At 50.5% G+C, this 20,012-nt stretch overlaps 2 protein-coding genes across 8 annotated transcripts; one reads left to right on the forward strand and one right to left on the reverse strand.

Moving 5' to 3' along the window:
* Positions 1 to 3,800: 3,800 nt before the first annotated feature.
* SMIM3 (small integral membrane protein 3) lies at positions 3,801 to 5,457 on the reverse strand. Of its 2 annotated transcripts, none has more exons than XM_023935938.2 (2): positions 5,380 to 5,457; positions 3,801 to 4,748 (listed from the first exon to the last, which is right to left on the reverse strand). In XM_023935938.2, exon 2 carries the CDS (start codon positions 4,745 to 4,747, stop codon positions 4,568 to 4,570), a length of 180 nt encoding a protein of 59 aa, XP_023791706.1. In that variant the 5' UTR covers position 4,748; positions 5,380 to 5,457; the 3' UTR covers positions 3,801 to 4,567. The 2 variants fall into 2 exon arrangements, with proteins under 2 accessions (XP_023791706.1, XP_023791707.1); XM_023935939.2 differs by having other exon boundaries at positions 5,362 to 5,439.
* A 2,329-nt stretch (positions 5,458 to 7,786) lies between these two features.
* On the forward strand, positions 7,787 to 20,009 carry DCTN4 (dynactin subunit 4). Of its 6 annotated transcripts, none has more exons than XM_023935940.2 (14): positions 7,808 to 8,013; positions 9,263 to 9,333; positions 9,720 to 9,898; positions 10,810 to 10,853; positions 11,597 to 11,704; positions 12,278 to 12,298; positions 13,205 to 13,278; positions 13,618 to 13,730; positions 15,025 to 15,134; positions 16,135 to 16,208; positions 16,559 to 16,613; positions 17,091 to 17,198; positions 17,604 to 17,701; positions 17,865 to 20,009. In XM_023935940.2, the coding sequence occupies exons 1-14, from the start codon at positions 7,879 to 7,881 to the stop codon at positions 18,076 to 18,078; spliced, it is 1,404 nt and encodes a 467-aa protein (XP_023791708.1). In that variant the 5' UTR covers positions 7,808 to 7,878; the 3' UTR covers positions 18,079 to 20,009. The 6 variants fall into 6 exon arrangements, with proteins under 6 accessions (XP_023791709.1, XP_023791708.1, XP_086708253.1 ...); XM_023935942.2 differs by lacking the exon at positions 7,808 to 8,013 and adding an exon at positions 8,297 to 8,578; XM_086852124.1 differs by lacking the exon at positions 7,808 to 8,013 and adding an exon at positions 8,326 to 8,410.
* The last annotated feature ends 3 nt before the right edge of the window (positions 20,010 to 20,012 follow it).

Genomic DNA, 20,012 nt, shown 5'->3' on the forward strand with positions numbered 1-20,012 from the left:
TTAGCCAAGGAATGTGAACATTTACCCTGGGCTGTCTCCAAGGAAAATATCCGTGGTGAGGTGTAAATTCCCCGAAATCCCCCAACAAAACTATTCAGTGGGAGAATTAACTGGCTGGAGGGGAGCTGGGGGTGTTGTGGTTTTGGGGGGAGGCTGGCCTGGGGTGGAGGACAGTACGGGGTGGCAGTGGGTCAGCCCTGGAGGGACCGTGAGTGCCAGCATGAGGTTTGGCTTTACTAGAAAGCAGGGTCAGCCCTGCACAATGTCACTGAGCCAGCTGCTGGAGATGCTACCAAGAAAGGGGAGTGTGACCATGGGTTAAGAGGAAGCTGGGAGCAATCTCCCAATCTGTGTTCTTCCCCAGAAGGAACACCATGTCCTGGGAAAGGCTGATGCTGTGAGGTCCAACTGCAGCCTCAGCTGGCGTGGGAGGGCTGGGGGTTGGGTACATCTCCCAGGCACACAGAGAAGCCACGGAGCAGGGGAGCTGGGGGTCTCTGCACAGGCAGCACTTCCCAAAGCTTTAAACCTGCACTGCTACTGGGGGAATGGCTTAGCCCTGGCCTGCCTGGACCCTAAGCAGTGTGGGGTGTTCACCCAGGTCCAGGCAAACCCTCAGGATGCTCAGCCACTGCCTGGAGACTGCACAGAGCCCATCACAACATGCCAAGAGCCAGCTCAGCCACAGGGGTGCTCTGGTCAACTCTCACTGATAAGGCTGTGAGTGGAGTGAGGTGGCTCCTTGCCAAAACCTGTAGGAGCAAATATCCAAGATTTGGCCCTACCCACCTACTTCCCAGCCTCTAGGGAGATTTGAGGCCATGAGGCTGCAGCTCCTGGCCTGCATGCTGTCTGCACATCTCTGCATCCTGCAGTCAACAAGGACCAGTGCTGTGCTCCCCAGCACAGCTCACACTTCTGGTCCTGACCAGAGCCACCTCCTGCAACAGAGCTGGGACAGACCTGGGGAGCTGGGGGGCTCCCTGCCCCGCTATTTCCCACCACAGGAACAGCCACCCACATCTGGTTATAGTGGTGTGTGGTATAGTGTGGTTATGTCCCTTCCACGTGTCCCTGATCCCTGCCATGAGCAGTGAAACTCTGAGTCACTCCTGAGCTCAGTTTCCTAAAACCAAAATAAAAATAAGGGACCTATTTATCCAAGTCCTGTCTCCTTGTGTCCCAGTGCCAAATCAGCCTCGGTGGGGTTTGGGAATGGGGAAGGACTTAATGAGACACAGCCGATGGATTCCCTCTCTGCCACTGAGCTTCCGTGGCACCCCAGGCATGTCACCCAGTGTCCCCAACGTGCTGCAGTGTGCATGCCATTCTGGAGGCTGCACGGGAGAGCCAAGGGGGCCAGGGGCTCCATCAAGACTGTGCTGCTCCATCCTGCAGGGTTGGGGTCCCCCACCCCAAAAAGCCGTGCAGGGCGGGCTGACCCTCACACGAACCTTTCTGCTGAGTTGTTTTTCCACCAGAGCCGGGCAGGAGCCAGCTCCCGCCTGCTGCAGATGTTTGGCAGGAGTCCAGGGCGGGAGGCCCGGCACTTCCAGCTCCCCAGCCACCATGCTGCTGCTGCCACCAGCCTCCCTGGCTGTTCCCTGAGCCACGTGCCGGGGCTGCAGAGACCTTGTGCCAGGCTGCATGGGCCCAACTGAGCACAGCAAATGTGAAAGCAGAGGTGGGGACCATCTAGTGCTGCCTGCTTGGCTTGTCCTGGAGCTGACCAAGGAGTATTTTCATGCAGAGGGACAGGGATGGTGCCAGCAGCATGGCAGGACAGTGGCAGGGAACTTGGGCAGCAGCAGACAGCATTGCCCTGGCTAGAAGCAGTGCAGCTTCCCTCTGGCAGCCTGGCCTGGCATCAATCCCAGGGCAACCTCTGAAGCTTTGTTCTAAGTGTGGGACGGGAAGCAAACACAAAGCAAGCTCTGCCAGGCGAGAGGCCCCAGTTCTTTGAGCACCAGGCTTCCCCAGGCTGCCAGCCCGCAGCTCACCCAGCCCTCGCTGCTCTGCCCCAGCCCATAGAAATGCCCCTGCCCATTGTACCCCCTTCCCCCTGCGAAGGGAAGCTGCCCAGAGGCAAGGTGAGAGCCAGCATCCTGCACCCCCTTCTCCCTTTTGGGACTGCCACATGTGCCTCCACCAGCAGCAGCCCCCACGGGCCAGCAGCCAGCTCCTGCCACAGGCCAGCACCTCCAGGGAAGCATCCCAGTGGGTGCTGAATCACTTCAGTGCCCACATCACCCTGGCTGCTACAGTGTCACCAGAGCAGGACCCGCTTCTCAACAGAAAGGCATTTTTCCTTGGCAAAACTCCATGCAAATCCTGCCTTCAAGCTCCACCACTCTTCAGGCACTGAAGCCAGGGCCACAGGGGGATTTGGTTATCTCACTCCATCCTGGAGGAGGAATTTCCAACTTGACAGTGTTGGAAATCCAGTTTAAATCCATTCTCCGCCATCTTAATGCTTTAAAAAATGTCTTGGCTTCTCCCTGCTTTACCTCTGCTGCCATTTAGCTCCATGTTTGTTGTTGTTATGAGGAAACCTGTCTTTCCAAGCACTTTCCTGGAAATGTTTGCCACGGGTTTGAAACTTCCCAGAAAATTCATACCAAGAAAGGAAATCTCTGACTTCCCTCTGCTGCTCTTGACAAGGGGAATGCAGAGGTGGGACCAGCCATCATGTGTGGTTGCATGGACGGGGGGGAGGTGTTCCATGCTTTCCTTCGTGTTTTGCTCCAAACCAGGCTTCCTTCCCAAACCACTCCCATGTTTGTGGTTTCTCCTCTATTCCTCTCATAGCAAAGCTGCTCAGCTCTTCTTCCTGGTGCCGCTGGCTATCCCCACAGTGCCCCCAGGGACGCAATGCTGGGGTGGAGCATGGGGGAAAGCAAAGCCAGGGCTGCTCCCACCCTGCACATCTGTAATGTCCTCCAGCTGCGCTGCACCGTGCCAGCAAGGGAGGGAGTGAGGAAGAAAAACAGCAAAATAACTCTGGTTATTTGCCTCAAACTCTGCAACTCGAAAGGGGAAGAGTTGATAGCTCAAAACAGAAATATGTTTTTTGGCTGGGCAAGGAATAAGTGTCTGCTCCCTCCCAGCACAACCACAGCCAGTGGCTCCAGTTGCTCCCCAGGGTCTGCATCCCTCTGCTAGGCTCCCTCCCCAAGGTGGGAGGTGTTTGCCCAAGGTCCTGCTTCCCTGGGAACATCCTGCCCCTCTGGCCCCACCACCCAATGCAAACCCACATCTAGCTGTTGTGGATCAAGCCACACAGGGATGGCACACAGGGTTTCCAACACTGCAGGGCCGGTTGCTCTTTTCAGTGCAGAAAATAGGATTTAAACAATTCCCACCAGCATCACCGTAGTGTTTCCCCACATCCTTGCCTGATTCATTCTGTCAGTTTTGTGACCTTTCTTGCTGTGAGTCACCAAGATGCAGTTTCAGCCCAAGGGCTCCTGACACAGTGACCTGGCACGAGGCTGGTGTGAGGGAAGTGGTGCCAGTCACCCGAGTGGGATGAAAACAGCCACAGCCACTGTCAGAAAGTCCTGAGGGATCCTTCCCACCCACTGTGTCCAGACTGAGGTTTGCCCTCCTGGAGCGTGGGGCTGGGCTGGCAGTGAGTTTCCTGATGGGCTCCAAGGCCAGACAGAACCCCAGGGACCCTGAGGCAAGACAGTGCAGGAGGTCAGAGCAGGGAGGGTTTCTGGAGAGGCTGCAAGGTATTCCAGATCCTGCAGAGCCAGACACCATACACAGTATGGACAGAGCTGCATGACACATTCACATGAAGGATAAAGTCCATTTATTTCGTAACAAAGGGCAGTACAAGAGCTTACATGATCCCTTGCCAGTGGCTGGGCACAAACCCGCTCCTCCCGCTTTACCTGCCCAGGTGAGGCGTGCACAGACTCCCCAGCAGGGCTGGTGTGCTGGGCAAACAGTGGGAGCTCTCACTATCAGAAGTGGGGAGTGCAGCCAGTGTGCAGACTGGCAGGAACCACACACTCCTCTGCCCCACAAGACCCAGAGGAACCAAGAGCCCTGCAGGATTTTCCTACCATTTCAGCAGATAATGGATAGAGAAGCCAGTGCCAGCTGCATGTCTGCTGTGCAGACGGCACAAGCTCTGTCATCAATGCTTTTAGCCAAGTGCTAAATGCACAGCCAGAAGCCACATCCATCTTGACTCTTTTTTCCCCAACCACCTTGACAGCTGGGACTCCAAAGAAGAAATAACTTTGTCAGGCATTTCCACTCCTTACTGCTTGCCTGGGAGCAGACAGTGAAAGCAAGACCAGCCTGCCTCTGTCACGGGAGTGAGATATTTCCAGCTGGACACGTCTGCAAAGTCACACCTCTCCCCATGCTGCCCGTGTTGTCATTTCCCCCACGGTCCCCGTGAGCTCAGTGGGCAAAATGAGCAGGGGGTACCCAGTGAGAGCCAGGTACAGGAGCAGGTTCAGGTGCTGGCCCACGCCAGCTCCTGCTCAGGCTCCAGCTCTCAGGGTGCCCTGTCAAGGTCCCTGGCACAGGGTCCCCCACTGCCCGTGCCTCACACGATGCCGTTGCGCGTGGGGTGCGTCCGTACTCGGTAAATGATGACGGCAGTGGCTGGGCACAGCACGAGCGCTGTCATGATGAGGATGGTGGCCAGGATGATCAAGACGATGACCCAGATATCCAGGATGTGCTTGGGGAGGTCGGTAGGACTCATGAGGTGAGGGAGGTCCATCCTTCCAGGAAAAGGCAGAGAGGTGGTGGGATAGTCCCCTCCATCCCTCCCATAGCCAGAGTCCCCTCCAATCCCCTGCTGCTCTCTCCAGAGACACCCCTGTGGCCAGGTCCAGCTTTTACCTTGGGCTCTTTTGAGAGCCTCTGTTAAAAGCTCCTTCAATTCCCCCCAAGATTTATAGCATGCTTTGAAGGCACTGGATAAAAGCCCAGGAGAAAAACTTCTCTATTAATTTCTACTGTTTGTTACAGGAGTTGATAAAGGAAAGCCACAACTGGGTGTCGGGCTGGTCACTCAGCGGTGTATTTCACGTGGGGAAACGGTGGGCTCAGGTCAGCCAGGAGCCCCCTCGTTTCTGGGGAGCCTTGTGTGTGTCCCCCACCCGCACCTCGTGCTGAGTCACGGAGTTATCCATCAGCTGAAGGGGACGGAGGGGCCGGGGAGCGGGGACCCCCCTCCACGGGGACCGCGGCTGTGCCCCCGTCCTGCCCCGGCACCTCGGGGGTGGGGGACACGATGCCGTGGGGGAGAGGCGGCAGCTGCCCGTGCCCTGCCCGTGCCCTCTGTGCCCTGCCCGTGCCCTCTGTGCCCTGCCCGTGCCCTTCCCGTCCTACCTGCCCGCATCCCCTTACCCGCGGCGCTGCCAGGCTGCGGCACCCACTCGGAAGCCGGCTCCTGCTCCAGCTGCTGCGGGAAGCTCCAGCAGCGGCAGATCCCGCCGGCAGAAAAAGACTCCGCCTGGCCCCGCCCGGCCCGGCCCGGCCCGCGGGGGACGGCAGGGGGGGAGAAGAAGGGGAAGGGGATAGAGGGAAGGGGAAGGAAGGAAATGAAAGGCAAGGCATGGCAAGAGGTTTTTTCTACAGCGGAATGAAATAAGAATACAGCCCATCTCATCCCATCCCCCAGAATCTCCACTGGGGGAGACCCCCTGAGCTGAACCCGAATGTCTCAGGGAAGAACCTTGGGGACATTTCACTTCTTAGTCCTTAACAAAGGGTCTTCCCTACTCCATCCCCCTCCTGCCTGTGCTCAGTTCAGGGCTCACAGGCACCCACTTGCCCCCGAGGCCCAGGGCAAGATCACCCAGAGCCTGCATAGCCGCCCGCAGCAAGGTGCCCACACTCCCCAGGGATTCGGGCAGGGGCCTTTACAGAGACACGGGCAGAGGTGTTATAAATGCATATCATATTTCTGGCTTTTCGCAAATATTATAATGAATGCTATATGTATAAGATTAGAAAATTTAGCTGTGTCAATATAGCTTTCTTTATTTCTGTTACTGATGAAACTTGGAAATAGTGCTATAATACATATATGTTAACCTATGGCATAGTATTAAAACAAAAACTACTTTTGTTTGTGTAACTCAAAGACTGAAAAAGATAGCTAGAGACCCCCTGCATTTGTAAACTATCTTATCCAGATGAAGACCGCCTGACCAGAGTTCTGGGGGAGGAATTTACTGCATTTCTGTTATCAGGGAATGTAAATCTCGATGGCACCAAGAAGATTGATCTATTGGAAAGGGGGCAAGAGAAAACTAAACAGAAAGACACCAAAAATCCTAAGAAGAATGTATGAATATGTGTAAGAATTTATGGATATGTAGTAGAGTTCTGTTTTTAAGGGACAATCCTTTGTTAGTAAGGTGTGGTCTCTTGGATGAATGCAGATACACCCGGCCATATCTGTATATTTTATTTTTATCTCCTAATTGTCTTTTTATTAAACTTTTAAATTCTTTTTAAAAAATATGTGAACCTCGTTTTTCACAGAGAGCATCGCCAGGGAGGGGACAGATGTCAGCCTGCTGGCTGGGAACCGTGTTTCTGCTGCCCAGTGGAATATTCCACTCCACTGGCAATGCTGAATGGCAAAAGCAAGATGGGATGCTCCGACTTTCCTTCTGCGACATAAGCTCAGTGCCAGTCACAGTGGGAGGCACACACTGCACCTCTCACTCCTGCCTTTTCCCAGGGAAACCTGTTGGATTTCAGGTGGTGGAAAGCCCTACCACATGCTCTCAAGACACCCCTGGCCTCCAGGCACGGCCTGGACACGCAGCTCTGCTGGGAGCAGAGCATGGGCAGCCTCCTCCCTGCCTTCCCAGCAGCGCTCCGCTCCAGCTGCTGCAGGCGGATAAAAAGCATGTGGGGTTTTTATCGTGAGCAGCAGCAGATCCTCACGGGCAGGGGTTTCCTGTGGAGCTGCAAGCGGGGGGCAGAGGGCAGGGACTGACTCCAGGCACTTTGTGGGGATGGATACTGGAATGAGGATGGCGGATTCATGCCACAGGCCAGGCTGGCACTGGTGCTTGTTTGGAGTATCCAGCAGCAAACTGGGGGTGGCTTGCTGATGCGAGCTCTGCCTTCCAGGCACACAGCAGAACATCCCCCGATCTCATGATTTCCTGCTGATCCCACAGCACAGGAATGTTCATTCTTGTAAAGATCCTATCTAAGTGGATATGAAACTGAAGAGGAACCACCTTTGGGGTGTGAAAAGATCATCCCTTCTGCTCTGCTTTGGTGAGACCCACCTGGAGCTGTGTCCAGCTCTGGGTTCCCAGCACAAGGAGGACATGGAGCTGCTGGGGTGACTCCAGAGGAAGGCATGGAGCTGTTTCGAGGGCAGAGCCCCTCTGCCCTGGAGCCAGGCTGGGAAAACTGGGGATGTTCACCTGGAGAAGGCAAGGCTCCAGGAGACCTCAGAACCCCTTCCAGTGCCTAAAGTGTCTCTAAGAGAGCTGGAGAGGGACTTAGGACAAATGCTCAGAGTGAAAGGACAAGATAGAACTGCTTCCCACTGCCAGAGGACAGGGATAGACGGGACATTGGGAAGAAATCCTTCTCTGCAAGGGTGGTGAGGCGCTGGCACAGATCAGCTGTGGCTGCCCCACCCCTGGCGGTGTCCAAGACCAGGCTGGACGGCCCCGGCAGCTCCGGGATGGAAGCTGAGTGTCCCTGCCCGTGGCACCGGGGGACACTGAGGGGCCCTGGCTGGGACTGAAGCGCAGAACAGGCCCCCTCGCTTGCCCCGCGGGATCACGTGCTCAGGCCGGCGTGGTGACATCAGCCGGCGGCGCGGTGACGTCAGGCTGCGCGGCGCGGCGGAGCCCGCCCGCTCCCAAGATGGCGTCGCTGCTGCAGTCGGAGCGGGTGCTGTACCTGGTGCGCGGCGAGAAGGAGCTGCGTGCGCCGCTGCCGCAGCTGTACTTCTGCCGCTACTGCAGTGAGCTCCGCTCGCTCGAGTGCGTCTCGCACGAGGTAACGGCGGACGGGCCGCGCCGCACCCGCACACCGGGCGGGACCGGGCGGGACCGGGTGGGACGGTGCTCTCTCTGTGCACAGCGATTGGGTCGCTCTCCCGCCACTCACTCTCTTTTTGCTTTCCTATTGGTTGTTGCCGCATCTGGCGGGTGGGCGCAGCGCTGCACGGAGCGGGGTGATTGGTCGCAAATGACGGATGGGGCGGTGCTGCGCCTTGATTGGCTGTGCGCGCCTGTCCGTCGGCAGAACTCGGGCTGTGATTGGCTGGGCGAGCGCTCCGGGGCGGGTTCCCCTCATGGGGGATGTGCCCCCCTAAACAGCCCCGGTTGGGGGAGCGGGCCCCCCCCAAAGCTCGATGGGGTCCGACCTGGGCCGCGGGGACCCCTCACCCCTCGTGGGTCAAGACCCTCCACCCCTATCCCCATCGGGCCCAGCCGTGGAGGGGCAAGGACCACCCCCTCCTCAGACACTAACCGCTCCTCATTATACGCTACCATTTTTGCTGTGGGGAGGGGGTTGGCTTCATAAATTGTCATAGTAAAGTCGCTGAGCCTGATTTTGTGTAAGCCTGGTTGAATTTAGAAATTTTGATAGATTTGGAAAGCCTTGAAGGAATGACTGTGCAGCCCGGATCTCAGAAGAGACGTCTTTAAGGAAATGTTGAGGCCTCTGAAGGGTGGATTTGTGATCTGGCTGTATTGGTCATGAATTCACTGTGGTGTGAGCAGTGTAGTCATTGTGTGTGGCCATGCTTAATAATTAGTTTGAATTCCTCTTCAAGAAGGGGCCTCCAGTCTTCCTGCTATTGTTTAAATTGACAATATTCACTGTGACAGCAGAGAGATACAAAGCATCTTCTGAAATATTCATGTATCTGACCAGTGTAACTGCGGGGACAGAATAAATTTAGGTCTAAGTAGAAAAGAAAATATTAAAACTGTTGTTCAAGCTGAATATTGAGATTCTGGTAACCGCTAAAGGTCAACACCCAGCTGATCTTTTCCCATTTGCAAGGTGGAGCAGTTTAATCCCTTCTGACATAAGAAACCTTACAATTTGTGTTATTAAAGATCAAAATCTGTCTGAGATGGGCTAAAGTTTTGCATACCAAAAAAGGTCTCAAGCCTTCCCTGGCTTCACCCTGCTGTTGCAGGACACAAATTCTTGTTGGATCACGTGGCAGTTTGGGACTTCTTGGACAAAAGTGTGCCAGGTAATGTGTGTGATGTGACTGTTTCTTCTCCAGGTGGACTCTCACTACTGCCCCAGCTGCCTGGAAAACATGCCTTCAGCTGAAGCCAAGCTGAAAAAGAACAGGTGAAGTTGCTTTGGTGTTTTTTTTTTTCATCAAGGCTCCCTATTTAAAACAGTCCCTTCCCAAGTCTGTCTCAAACTCTTCGAAAATGACATGGCTGCTTGTTATGTTTGAGTCTGTTTTGGGGAATATGCGTCTTTTCATGATGTATCGTGTTGTATCATTTTTTTAATGATCTGGGCTCATAATACCGAGGTTTTTTAGTATCACATTATGTTTCTCACTGTTGCTGCTCTTGTGCTGGCTCTGAATCCCCCATGTTCCTGTGGTGATTCTGCTGCCCTTTATCCCTAGTGCTGTTGCCTTGGAGTTAATGATCTGATGTGGCTGTTGGGAGCATTTCTCTCAGCCTGGGACCCTTCTGACAGCCCTGCCTTGTTGTCTGCAGGTGTGCCAACTGCTTTGACTGCCCCTGCTGCATGCACACCCTTTCCACACGGGCCACGAGCATCCCTGCCCCGCTGCCCGACGACCCGGCCAAGACCACCATGAAGAAAGCCTATTACCTGGCCTGTGGCTTCTGCCGCTGGACTTCCCGGGACGTTGGCATGGCAGACAAGTCTGTCGGTAAGGGACAGTTAAAAGACAGAAAACTGAGTTACAGCACGAGCCCAGTTCGTGTTTTGAAGGTAACAGATAATCCAATTAGCTCCCCACTGTACTACAGACTTGATATCTGTCTAGGATTGGAGTTGTAGTTGGAAATTCACAGGAAAACTCTTTGTTGTTGAAGACTCCTCTGAAGAGCTGAGCTGAGTTGGTGGAATATGTGACCTATTTTTATGCCTGTGTTACCTGAGTAGTGAGAAAACTGTCAAACTGATTTAGTCAGTGCACTCTCCCCACAGCTGAGATCTTGTTTGTGTGCTTTCACTGTCTTTGAAGCTGCTCAGTCTGACAGCATAAACATGTAATTTATTTTCTATCACTTTTGTTGATTTAGACTTATTCCAGGGTTGTTAGTCAGTGTTTGAATTTGGCTTTTCTCTTCACAAGAGCACTAGAACAAAGCTTTCATCTGTTTTTTTGGTATGTGAGATGTACAGAAAGTATCTGTCAGGCTCCAGAAATGGGGTTGAGTAGGAAAGCAGATCTTCTGACTTCCAGTGTTGATGTGACTAAAAATGGAGCCAAGGATGCAGACAGCAGCAGCCAGTAATGAGACACACACATATAAGCACATGTACCTGCTGTTAATGTGACTCCTGGGTGCTATCCTGAGTATCTCTCAGGCAACATTTGTTTAAAAACACAATATGAAAGTTGTCAGAGCTCCTTCATTCCAAACCTGCCTGTGCAGTGCTTTCAGAGGTGTATATTTGTACAGACATGAACTTAAACAATTGCAATGGCAGGTGTAGCAAAAATGGGAATATCATATTTTATAAATAACACCAAGATAGTTGAATGTTTGGTGTGATTTCTCTGTGGCGTCTGGAAACCCCCGTGGACTTGGCTTTTTCTCTTCTCTTGTGCAGCAAGTGGTGGCTGGCAGGAGCCGGAGAATCCTCACACACAGAGGGTGAGTGAGTGGGAAAGCTGTGCTTGGGCTGAAATGCATCAGCCAGAAAGAACTGTTAGTGTCAGGCCCTCTCAATCACTTTTTCTGCATCTATATAATCCTTCAGATACCAGTTCCAGTTCCTAATCTGCACCTTGACTGAATTCAATGGAGGGAAGGCCTTTTAGAGGCTCCCCTGAGGATATCGCAGTATAATATCTCCTTTTGAGAAGAAGCTCAGTTGAAACCAACCTATCTAATGGTGCTATTAAGGTGAATGTGCTGCGTATGTATGTGACAAAAAGCTGTTTTCCAATCAAAAATGTGTCTAGGATCTGGAAAACACAACTGCACCTTTAACACCCGTCCCTGTTACCCGTTAGGGCTCCACTCTAAATGTGACCAGCCTCGGGGAGGGGGGAAAAGATGCTAAAGATGCTGTTTGCTCTGCCAATCCAAATTGCTCAGAGTTGGCCCCATGACATTACTCTATGCAGTCATGGCAAATTTGTGAACAAAGTCTCAGTTGCTGAATTGCAAAGTGAGAATTGGACACTGACCTCCAACACACATCAATCCCAAGGGAAGGTCAGTTTGTCACCACAGTGTGGTTAAGACATGCTAAGGTACACAGGCTTCTTGAAGTACGTCCTGCACAGTACAGCTGGTACTAGGAACAGAGTGAAACAAGTAGCAGGAACCCCAGCTAGTTCACAAGCAAATGCTGCAGCTGAGGTGACAGTGCTCCCTATTCCTCCCTCCAGATTAACAAACTGGTGGAGTACTACCAGCAGCTGGCTCAGAAGGAGAAGATCGAGCGGGACAGGAAGAAGCTGGCACGACGCCGCAATTACGTTCCCCATGCCTACTCGGTGAGCTGGTTGTGCCAATCTCTCAGAGCAGGGAAAGTCATCCACAACAGCCTCAGCCTGGAAAATTAGTTAGTTGGTAGCACAGTAGGGCTGCCCAGCTTTGGCTAATTGAGGACAATATGAAGAGAATGAAGCTTTCTTAAGGGATGAATGCTTTTGCACTCATTACCGTGTATTACATTGCCACTCTCTCTGATAGTCCTCCCCATCACTGCCAGAAGGGTTTACACTTGCCATGTCAAAGAATATGTTCTCCAGCAGTGAAGTGCAGTGCAACTGCAGCCACAGTGTCAGCAGCAGCTCTTTCTCAGGACAGTTCATCCCACAGCTCAGTGACAGATAGATCAGCATTGTCTGACACTCCTCTGCATGAAATCACTACTGAAATTAACCTTAAAACTTGGTTGTGGCTTGAATGACTTGTTTATTGTACCTGGCAGGTAAATGCTCACTTGTGACTGCATATGCTTGCTACTTCTATGAATTGTGCTTGCTCTGTGCCCTTGCTTGTGTCTTATGGCTGCATTTTTTGTCTCCATTGCTACCTGCTGCTATTTTGGGGGCTCTCCACAGCAACACACTATACACGTAGTGGTAAGTCTTTTCAGTTTCTGCTGGTGTTAAAGCTCTCATGGTACCAACTGAAGGGGAGTAACAGATCCTACACCCTGCCTCAGGCTGTGGGTGTGCTTAAGAGTTAGGTGAAGTCTAACTCTTCAGAGGGTAACATTTTTTACAAAACATATTTTATGTTAGTTTAGAAACAGGGCAGTGTCTTTGAGTAAGTAATGTACACCTGAAAAGCAGTCCTTCAGCAAGCTTGGCTTGAGACACAGCTGTCTGTTTGGCCAAGGCAAGTGCCACTAACATTAATCACCTCATCCTTGAAAAATCACCAGAGTAGGCTGATGCTCACATTTCTCATTTGATGAGAATTCAGGTTTTCAGCCCTGCCCAGAAGAGAGATGTCTTCCTCCAAGCACCCTGTGTACAGCTCAGCTGTAGAAAGCTGAGGAGATCAGCTATTTCTGGTGAGACAGACTTGTAGGTAACGAGGCTTGTAGGAGTTTGAACCTTTCAGCTGCTTCAAGTAGTGCTACAGAGCCTTCCTGATGGATGTATAACCACATAACCCACTTTTTTTGGCAGCTGAGCTCTCATTCTACACTACTTGACATGGAGTTGCTCTGAAGAGAATATCCAGGGTAAATGTGTCAGTAGTGCAGGCTGGTGATTTGAGGAAGGAGCAAAAAGCTTTATAAGCAGTAGCCACACACATCTGTCTTTCCCCATCTGCAGTGCAGTGGGAATTGTTTCTCTTTGCTAACAGTTTAAGCAGAAAAATATATCTTAGGAAGCGTTGAATACCTTTTCCTTTTTGCTTTCCTTTGCTTGTATCCCCATGCTTGTCATGCAGCTCAAAGGATGAGTTTGCAGCAGGTAACTTTTTGTCCCATCAGGAAACAGACCTGAAGGTGACAGTTCCTTTTGCCCTTGTAGGACAAGTACAGCCTTGGAACAAGGCTTCAACGCCAGAGGCCTGGAGCTCCCATCAGTGCCCTTGCTGGACTCTGGTGAGTCTCAAGGTTGAGGTTACCTTTGGAGGGAGGATTGAAGGTGTAAGCAAGAGAGGAGTAAAGCAGCTCTAGGAAGATAATTAGCAGATAGCAGTGAGAGAAGATTTCTCCATTCAAGCACTGCAGAGGTGTCAGGTCCTTGGGCATCTCTCAGCTGCAGCTCCAGATGTTCTGCTTTCTCCCAAGAGGAACGAGTGACCACTCACACTCTTGTTGCAGTTACTGTTGGGCAATCTCAGATCTCGCTGCCTTCTGTGCTATAATGCAGTTACTGCTGTTACTGTCAGAACACACATGCCCTATTTAATGACTGAGTTGCCCCTTATTTTGCTTTAGCCTGAAAGAAGGAGAAGACCAGAAGGAGATCAAGATCGAGCCAGCTGATGCAGTGGAAGAAGTGGAGCCTCTTCCTGAGGATTACTACACAAGACCTATCAATCTGACAGAAGGTAAAACCTTAGTATTCTGTGACTTTTTGCCTTACATTTTGTAACATGGGCATTGCCTAAAAGCTTGTGACATTCCTCATGATCAAGTTTTTGGTCATTTTCATGCTGGGATTGAAATATTGGGAAATACATGACTTCTTACATGGTAACTTTGAATGCAGCCTCAGCTTCATGTTGTACATGGAAAGCTCAAGAGACAGAAGGCCTGAAGGGTTATTTAATTTTCTTGCTGGCCTTAATTTTTGTGTGTGTGAAGCATCAACTTTTGGATGGAGAAAAAAGCTGATGTCCTTGTTCACATAATAGCAGGAAATAAGGAAATAGCAGCTGCTGGGGAGCCGGAATCAAAAGTGGGCTGTTGAGTAACAATTGCGCATTGCTTTGACATCAGCTTGGAACAGCCTGTGTACACTTGCCAGTTCTTTGGCTGACTCATTAATTTAATCCACAAATACTGTAAATTGATCCGTAAGACTCGGTGTGAACAGGATTAACCAGCAGGGACAGGAGTGATGTGGGCTTCAAGCTGAGGTGGTCCCAAGTGGAATGGATGATGTAGTTCTGCAGGCCTACAAAGTCAGCCAGTATCAATTAATTCATGCAAGGTTTTCAGAGGGGTAGATCATCCTTGTCTCCTCTCTTGAAACTGTTGCCATTGTGAGTTTGATGTTGGTGCAGAAGACAACTTTCCTGGTTCCCCACAGTGAGGGAGGGAAAGGTGCCAGGTGGCTCATTTGCCTCTCCAGCACTGGAACAGTGAGGAGCCTGCATTTTGAGAGAAACCCATGGGAGGTTTTGGCTGCTGGGAGTTTCTTGCTTTGGGAACTATGTTGTCTCTAATGCTATATATAAGTGTGAGTTACTCAAACTCCTTGCTAAAAATCTGTGTATTGTAGTCATGCAGCACCCAGCTGTGAAGGTAACAAAGCTGTGAAACTCACTTGCTGTGGTGAGGGAAAGAACTATGTTCTAGTTATTACAAAACTTTTGTTTCCATCCAAGCTCAGCTTTGAAGAAAGATGTGGGTCCCTTATTTCTCACCAGTGCTGGGCTAGCACTAATGTTGCTCTGGGGTTACTGTGTCCAGTCAGGGCAGTCCTATATTCAACTTTTGCCTTTCTATTTCTAGAAATGTGATAGTTTCCAGTGGCTTCTGAATTACAGGGTGCAGGTAAAATTAGGTGTCTTGGAGGTGGTGGCAGGTCTCCACACAGTGTCAGGTGCATATGTAGAATCCAGCTGGAGTTTCAGTTCCTGAGAAATTTCTTTGTCTTGCTTTCTGTTGTGCTCCCAGTGACGACTCTGCGCCAGCGCCTGCTGCAGCCTGACTTCCAGCCCATCTGTGCTTCCCAGCTCTACCCACGTCACAAGCACCTCCTGATCAAACGCTCACTGCGCTGCCGGGTAGGGAATTCAATCCAGAGAAGTGCCTTTTCCAGGCTCTCAGGATGTGGGTGCTGGGAAATGGGCTGTGTGTTTCTCTTTTAAAAGAAATGACACAAATGCTTCTGGTTGCTGAAAGTTCTCAGCCAAGTTAGTGGTAACAGCACTAAGGGGGTGAGGGAGACTGTCACATCTCTGGTGTGGTGACAGTTGTGAAAGGAAGACAACATTGTCAAAGATGCATAAAGGTACAAAGGTGGTTTGTGCTAGTGCCCTGCTAGCCAAGGAGTCAACGAAAACTGACAGTATAGTTGAAATTAAAAAAAAAAAATTGCTGTTACTAAAGACAAAAGTCAACAAACAAAATATGAGGGAGAGGCAGTGCAGAATACTGAAGATGCCACTAGAGTGAAGTCAGGAAGAAAGTATTTCAGAGAGGCAAAGCAAAGATCTGGGAAGTGAAGACGGGCAAGAGTTAAATCCAAGTTCTACTGTTGGCTTTCTACATGGCCTTTACTGCATGATTTGTTTTCTTAATCATACAAGGGTGTTTATTTATCTAGTTCCTAAAGTAATAGAGCAATATTCTTAAAAGTATTTAAGACACAGAATGCTTTGCAAATGCAGAATAGTTTTTCAGAAATAAGTAATGTCAAGCTGATTCTTTATTTGAAGAGTAGCATATGAGGAGATCAGGACTTACAGCTGCTTCATTTTTTTAATGGATTCTGGAGCATAGGTCAAAGGGTTTACAGTTATTTGTGCTGCAGTCAGTGTCCAGGTGTTTTGAAGATTGGTTCCAAGTCTTGTGTTTCTGAGATTGCACTAGTAGTGCTGGATATGACATTTTGGAGTATCAATAGCTGAGCACATTGATGGCTACATGCACCCCAGATAGTTTTTATGTGCTGTGCTGGAGGCTGTAATGTCATGGCTGGTGACACAGTACTTGTGGCTTTGATTCTTCATTGTGTGGCTGCACACTGTATTTTGGTGCTGACTTAAATACCTTTCTCTCTAGAAATGTGAACATAACCTGAGCAAACCAGAATTTAATCCAACGTCTATCAAATTCAAGATCCAGCTGGTTGCTGTGTAAGTACGAAACAGGGACTGGGGACAACAGCTCCCTGTCCATGCTTAGTTAATGCCTTCTATTTTAATTTCCTTTGACGTCTTGTGGGATTGTGTCATCCCTTAGGATGGTGAAATCACCTTTTTAAATATATTTAGCTTATCTGTAATAGGTTTGCTTGCTGATCTACTAAAGATTTCAGCAGTTTGACAAAAGCTCTGCATGCTGTGCCAGCCCCAGACTGTAGCAGGGTTTGTAGGATTAGGGTTATGCAGCAAAAGGACACTTTATTTTTCCTTTTAGGAAAGCTCTAATAGCTTTACAGACAGCAACACAGTCCCTCACAGTCATTTGCTCTGTTATTTTGTAGTAACTACATCCCTGAAGTGAGAATCATGTCTATTCCAAACCTGCGCTACATGAAGGTCAGTAGCTTTTCCAGAACTGTCTTAGGCTGAGACATAGCCAGGAGCTGTGAATGTGAGATCTTTTTGGAAGATGATGTGGTGTGATGGTTGTTCCCTGAGGGCTCCATTCATTCCATGTAGAGGGTGCAGGGGTTAAGGGAGTGGCCAGAATAACACTGCATGTACTTGTCACTGCAGCAGTAGGTTGCTGTGCAATGTGACATCTGATATCACAAGCACTTGCCAGTGTCTGAAGAATAAAAGGTGTGGAATTGAGATCTCAGCCAGACTCCCAAAATGTGTATTTCTTATATTAAGAGTTTTGCATGGCATTGGTGCCTTTCTTATGGGTGAGGGGTGGTCACTGTCCATCCCTTGAGACGATGTGATGCAATTTTTGAATGTGTTGATCAGTCTGAGAAGATGGAGGTACTTACAGTAACAGTTAATTTTGGCACAATTGCTTCTTGAACTGTGATTTCTGAATCTCCCCAGGAAAGCCAAGTCCTTCTGACTCTGACTAATCCTGTGGAGAATGTCACACATGTCACATTGCTGGAGTGTGAGGAGGGAGACCCTGATAACATCAACAGCACTGCCAAGGTATTGATTGTACTCTCCTGCTGTGTAAGCCCAAGCCTCTTCCAGAGTTTACCACTCCCATTTGTCCTTCCCCAGGCCACACTTTTCATATGTCCTTCAACCCCTGCCATCTGTGCTGCTTTTCCCTCCTTGGAGCTTAAATGACTGTCACCAATGTAAACAGCAGCCCACAAAGTATTTTGAAATTGTGTCTGTTCACTGATACCCAAAACTCAAGGGAGAGATTTATCATTTCACTGGCAGGGTGCTAATCAGGCTCTCCTGGAGCAGAGAAGAGCTGAGGATGAATCTGTTTTCTGTTAAACTGCAGTGAGGCAGACTTCAGAAGAGGAGAGCCCTCTCCTGCTTGCAGTGTAGCTGGTGATCAGTGCTGAAAGGCTTCTTTCTCTCCATGCTCTGTTTCAGGTGGCAGTTCCTCCCAAGGAGCTTATTCTGGCTGGCAAAGATGCTGCAGCAGAATACGATGAGCTGGCAGAGCCTCAAGACTTCCAGGATGACCCTGAGTGAGTGGGGATTCTCTCCCTTGAAAACTTGGCTTTTTGAATAACTCACTCTCCTCCTGTCTGTCTTCAGTGTGGTGTGAGTTCCTCTGGGAGCATTGTTCCACTTGGAACAATGCTTTGAGAACTTGGCTGACCCAGTGTTCCTTTGTGTTCTGCCTTGCAGTGTTATTGCCTTTAGAAAAGCCAATAAGGTGGGAGTTTTCATCAAGGTCACCCCACAGAAGGAAGAGGGTGAAGTGATCGTGAGTTTCAAGATGAAGCATGAGTTCAAAAACCTCACTGCTCCCATCCGGCCCAACGAGGACGGCGACCACACCTCTGAGGTGATCTGGCTCACCCACCACGTGGAGCTCAGCCTCGGCCCCGTGCTCCCGTAGTGGCTCCCAGCGCTTGCTCCCGATGGCTGGATGGACTGGCACCCTAAGAAAGCACTTGGTGAAAGGTTCTGCCAGAGCTCCTTTGTGATGTGTGGGTGTGCCACGGGCCAGGCCGGCCGCCAGGAGGGGGCTGAGGCTGCCGTGGTTTGGGCTGGTTTGTTCTCTCTCCCCTTGTCGTAGTGCCCACTAACCACCACTCCTCTTCCCCTGACTGCCACAGGCTAGAGTAACTTGTAGCACGTGTTAGAGCACAGAGAAAGATCTCCCTCCAGGTTTGCACTGAATTCGGCTTTATCAAGAGATAATTAGGGCTGAATTTGGATTTATAAGTAGAAAAGCACCCATACTGTTTTTTTCTCCATGTCAGCCCACAAACCTGATGTTCCATACCCAATAATAAACAACTTCTCTTTCACACAGAGCAATGCCCTTCCCAGAGAAACATTTCAAGGAGTGTCCCTGCCTTCTGAATTCTGGCAAGTGACTGCCAGTGGCACGATCTTTTCTTTTGGTCTTCTGCTTCCTCATAGGATACCTCAACTGTGGGGGCTGGGCAGTAGAGCCCTACCCCTCTGGCATATGTAGCTTGCTTAGCCAAGGTGGCAGATGTGTTTTCACAAAGGAGTTGATCAGTTTGCCTTTAAAAATTAAACATAGTGTACTGTAGTGTTTATGGATCTGACTGGCAACCAAGCCCGCCATCAGCCCGCTGCATCTCAGCTGGATGTGGCAGCAGGATGTGCTGTAAGCTGGGAATTCAGGTTCTGCTGCAGCTCTTGAGTGAGGTAGGAATGCTCCAGAGAGGCTCCCTGGCAGACTTCAGCTCAGTAAACGTTGTGTTGCTAGGGGTTGTAGCAATGAGGGTATGAAACCTGGAGAGTTGAGATTAGTTCTGGTAATTATAAAGCTACAGCGGTGATTTGGGTTCATAATCTTTGTTTTTCCAGTTAGGGTGGGTGGGAGGGAGGTGTAAAGGCGGAAACTCATTATATGTTAACTGCACACACTACCAGAAGGTCATTTACGCTGGGTGTAATTTGGCTGCAGTCCAAGCTAAAATGGCTGATTAAGAGCTGTGTATCCAGGAGACTGAATTACCAATAAGTGCATGGCTAGTGCAGGCAGGTGAGATGGCTCTTCCTGCAGAGCATTCCCTCTTCAGACGTTGACCTTTGTTAAACATTTCTGAGGGGCTTTGACATGCTGCTGTGCTGGGAAAGGCTTGAATACCAGCCAGCCGTGGCTGTCATGATGCTTTTGCCACGGCTCTGGCAGCCTGGATCTGCGAATCCTCTGCATGGAGGGGTGGGATGAGGCTGCCTGCTCTCTGGGAGCGTGGTGCAGCACCCCAGAACACCCCAGAACATCTCCCTTAGCGCAAGGAACCTGCCGTGGTGTGCTGGAGGGGCGCACACCTCACAGCCCTGGTCCTGCAGCGGGTTTCAAAGCGGCGAGGCATCACGTTTACAACTCTGTGTAGGTGACACACAGATGTACAGCATGAGTTTGAGACTTGTAGTTAATAGTTAATGTGTAGTGCTAATGCCTGCTGCGGCTTTCCCTGTCCAGATAACAAAGCACTTCACCTCTGGCCACAACTTCTGTTCAGTAGCCAAAACAGCTGCTGCATTTATAACACGACCACAGAAGCCTTCCAGGATCCAGGCTTTGAGCTGTGCCTGGGGCTGGGGTCTGCTGCAAGCAACGTGACCTGTACACTTGTCACTGAAAACAAAAGGTGCATTGGGCTGTGGCGTTCTGAGCGCTCTGACGAGCTCGGCGAGCTCTTTTCTCCCCTCCCTGTAGGTGCTGTAGGCGATAGGAAAGGTATTGGCGTGTCCCTGCCTCTGTCCCCGCTCCCCGACAGGCGCCTGTTGCCTTATGCTTGACGTCGTGTAGTGACCTTCAATAAAACACACGTGGCTCTCGGATTC

This window comes from Cyanistes caeruleus, chromosome 15 (genome assembly GCF_971803275.1).
Source record: "Cyanistes caeruleus chromosome 15, bCyaCae1.hap1.1, whole genome shotgun sequence".
Taxonomy (NCBI): Eukaryota; Metazoa; Chordata; class Aves; order Passeriformes; family Paridae; genus Cyanistes; species Cyanistes caeruleus.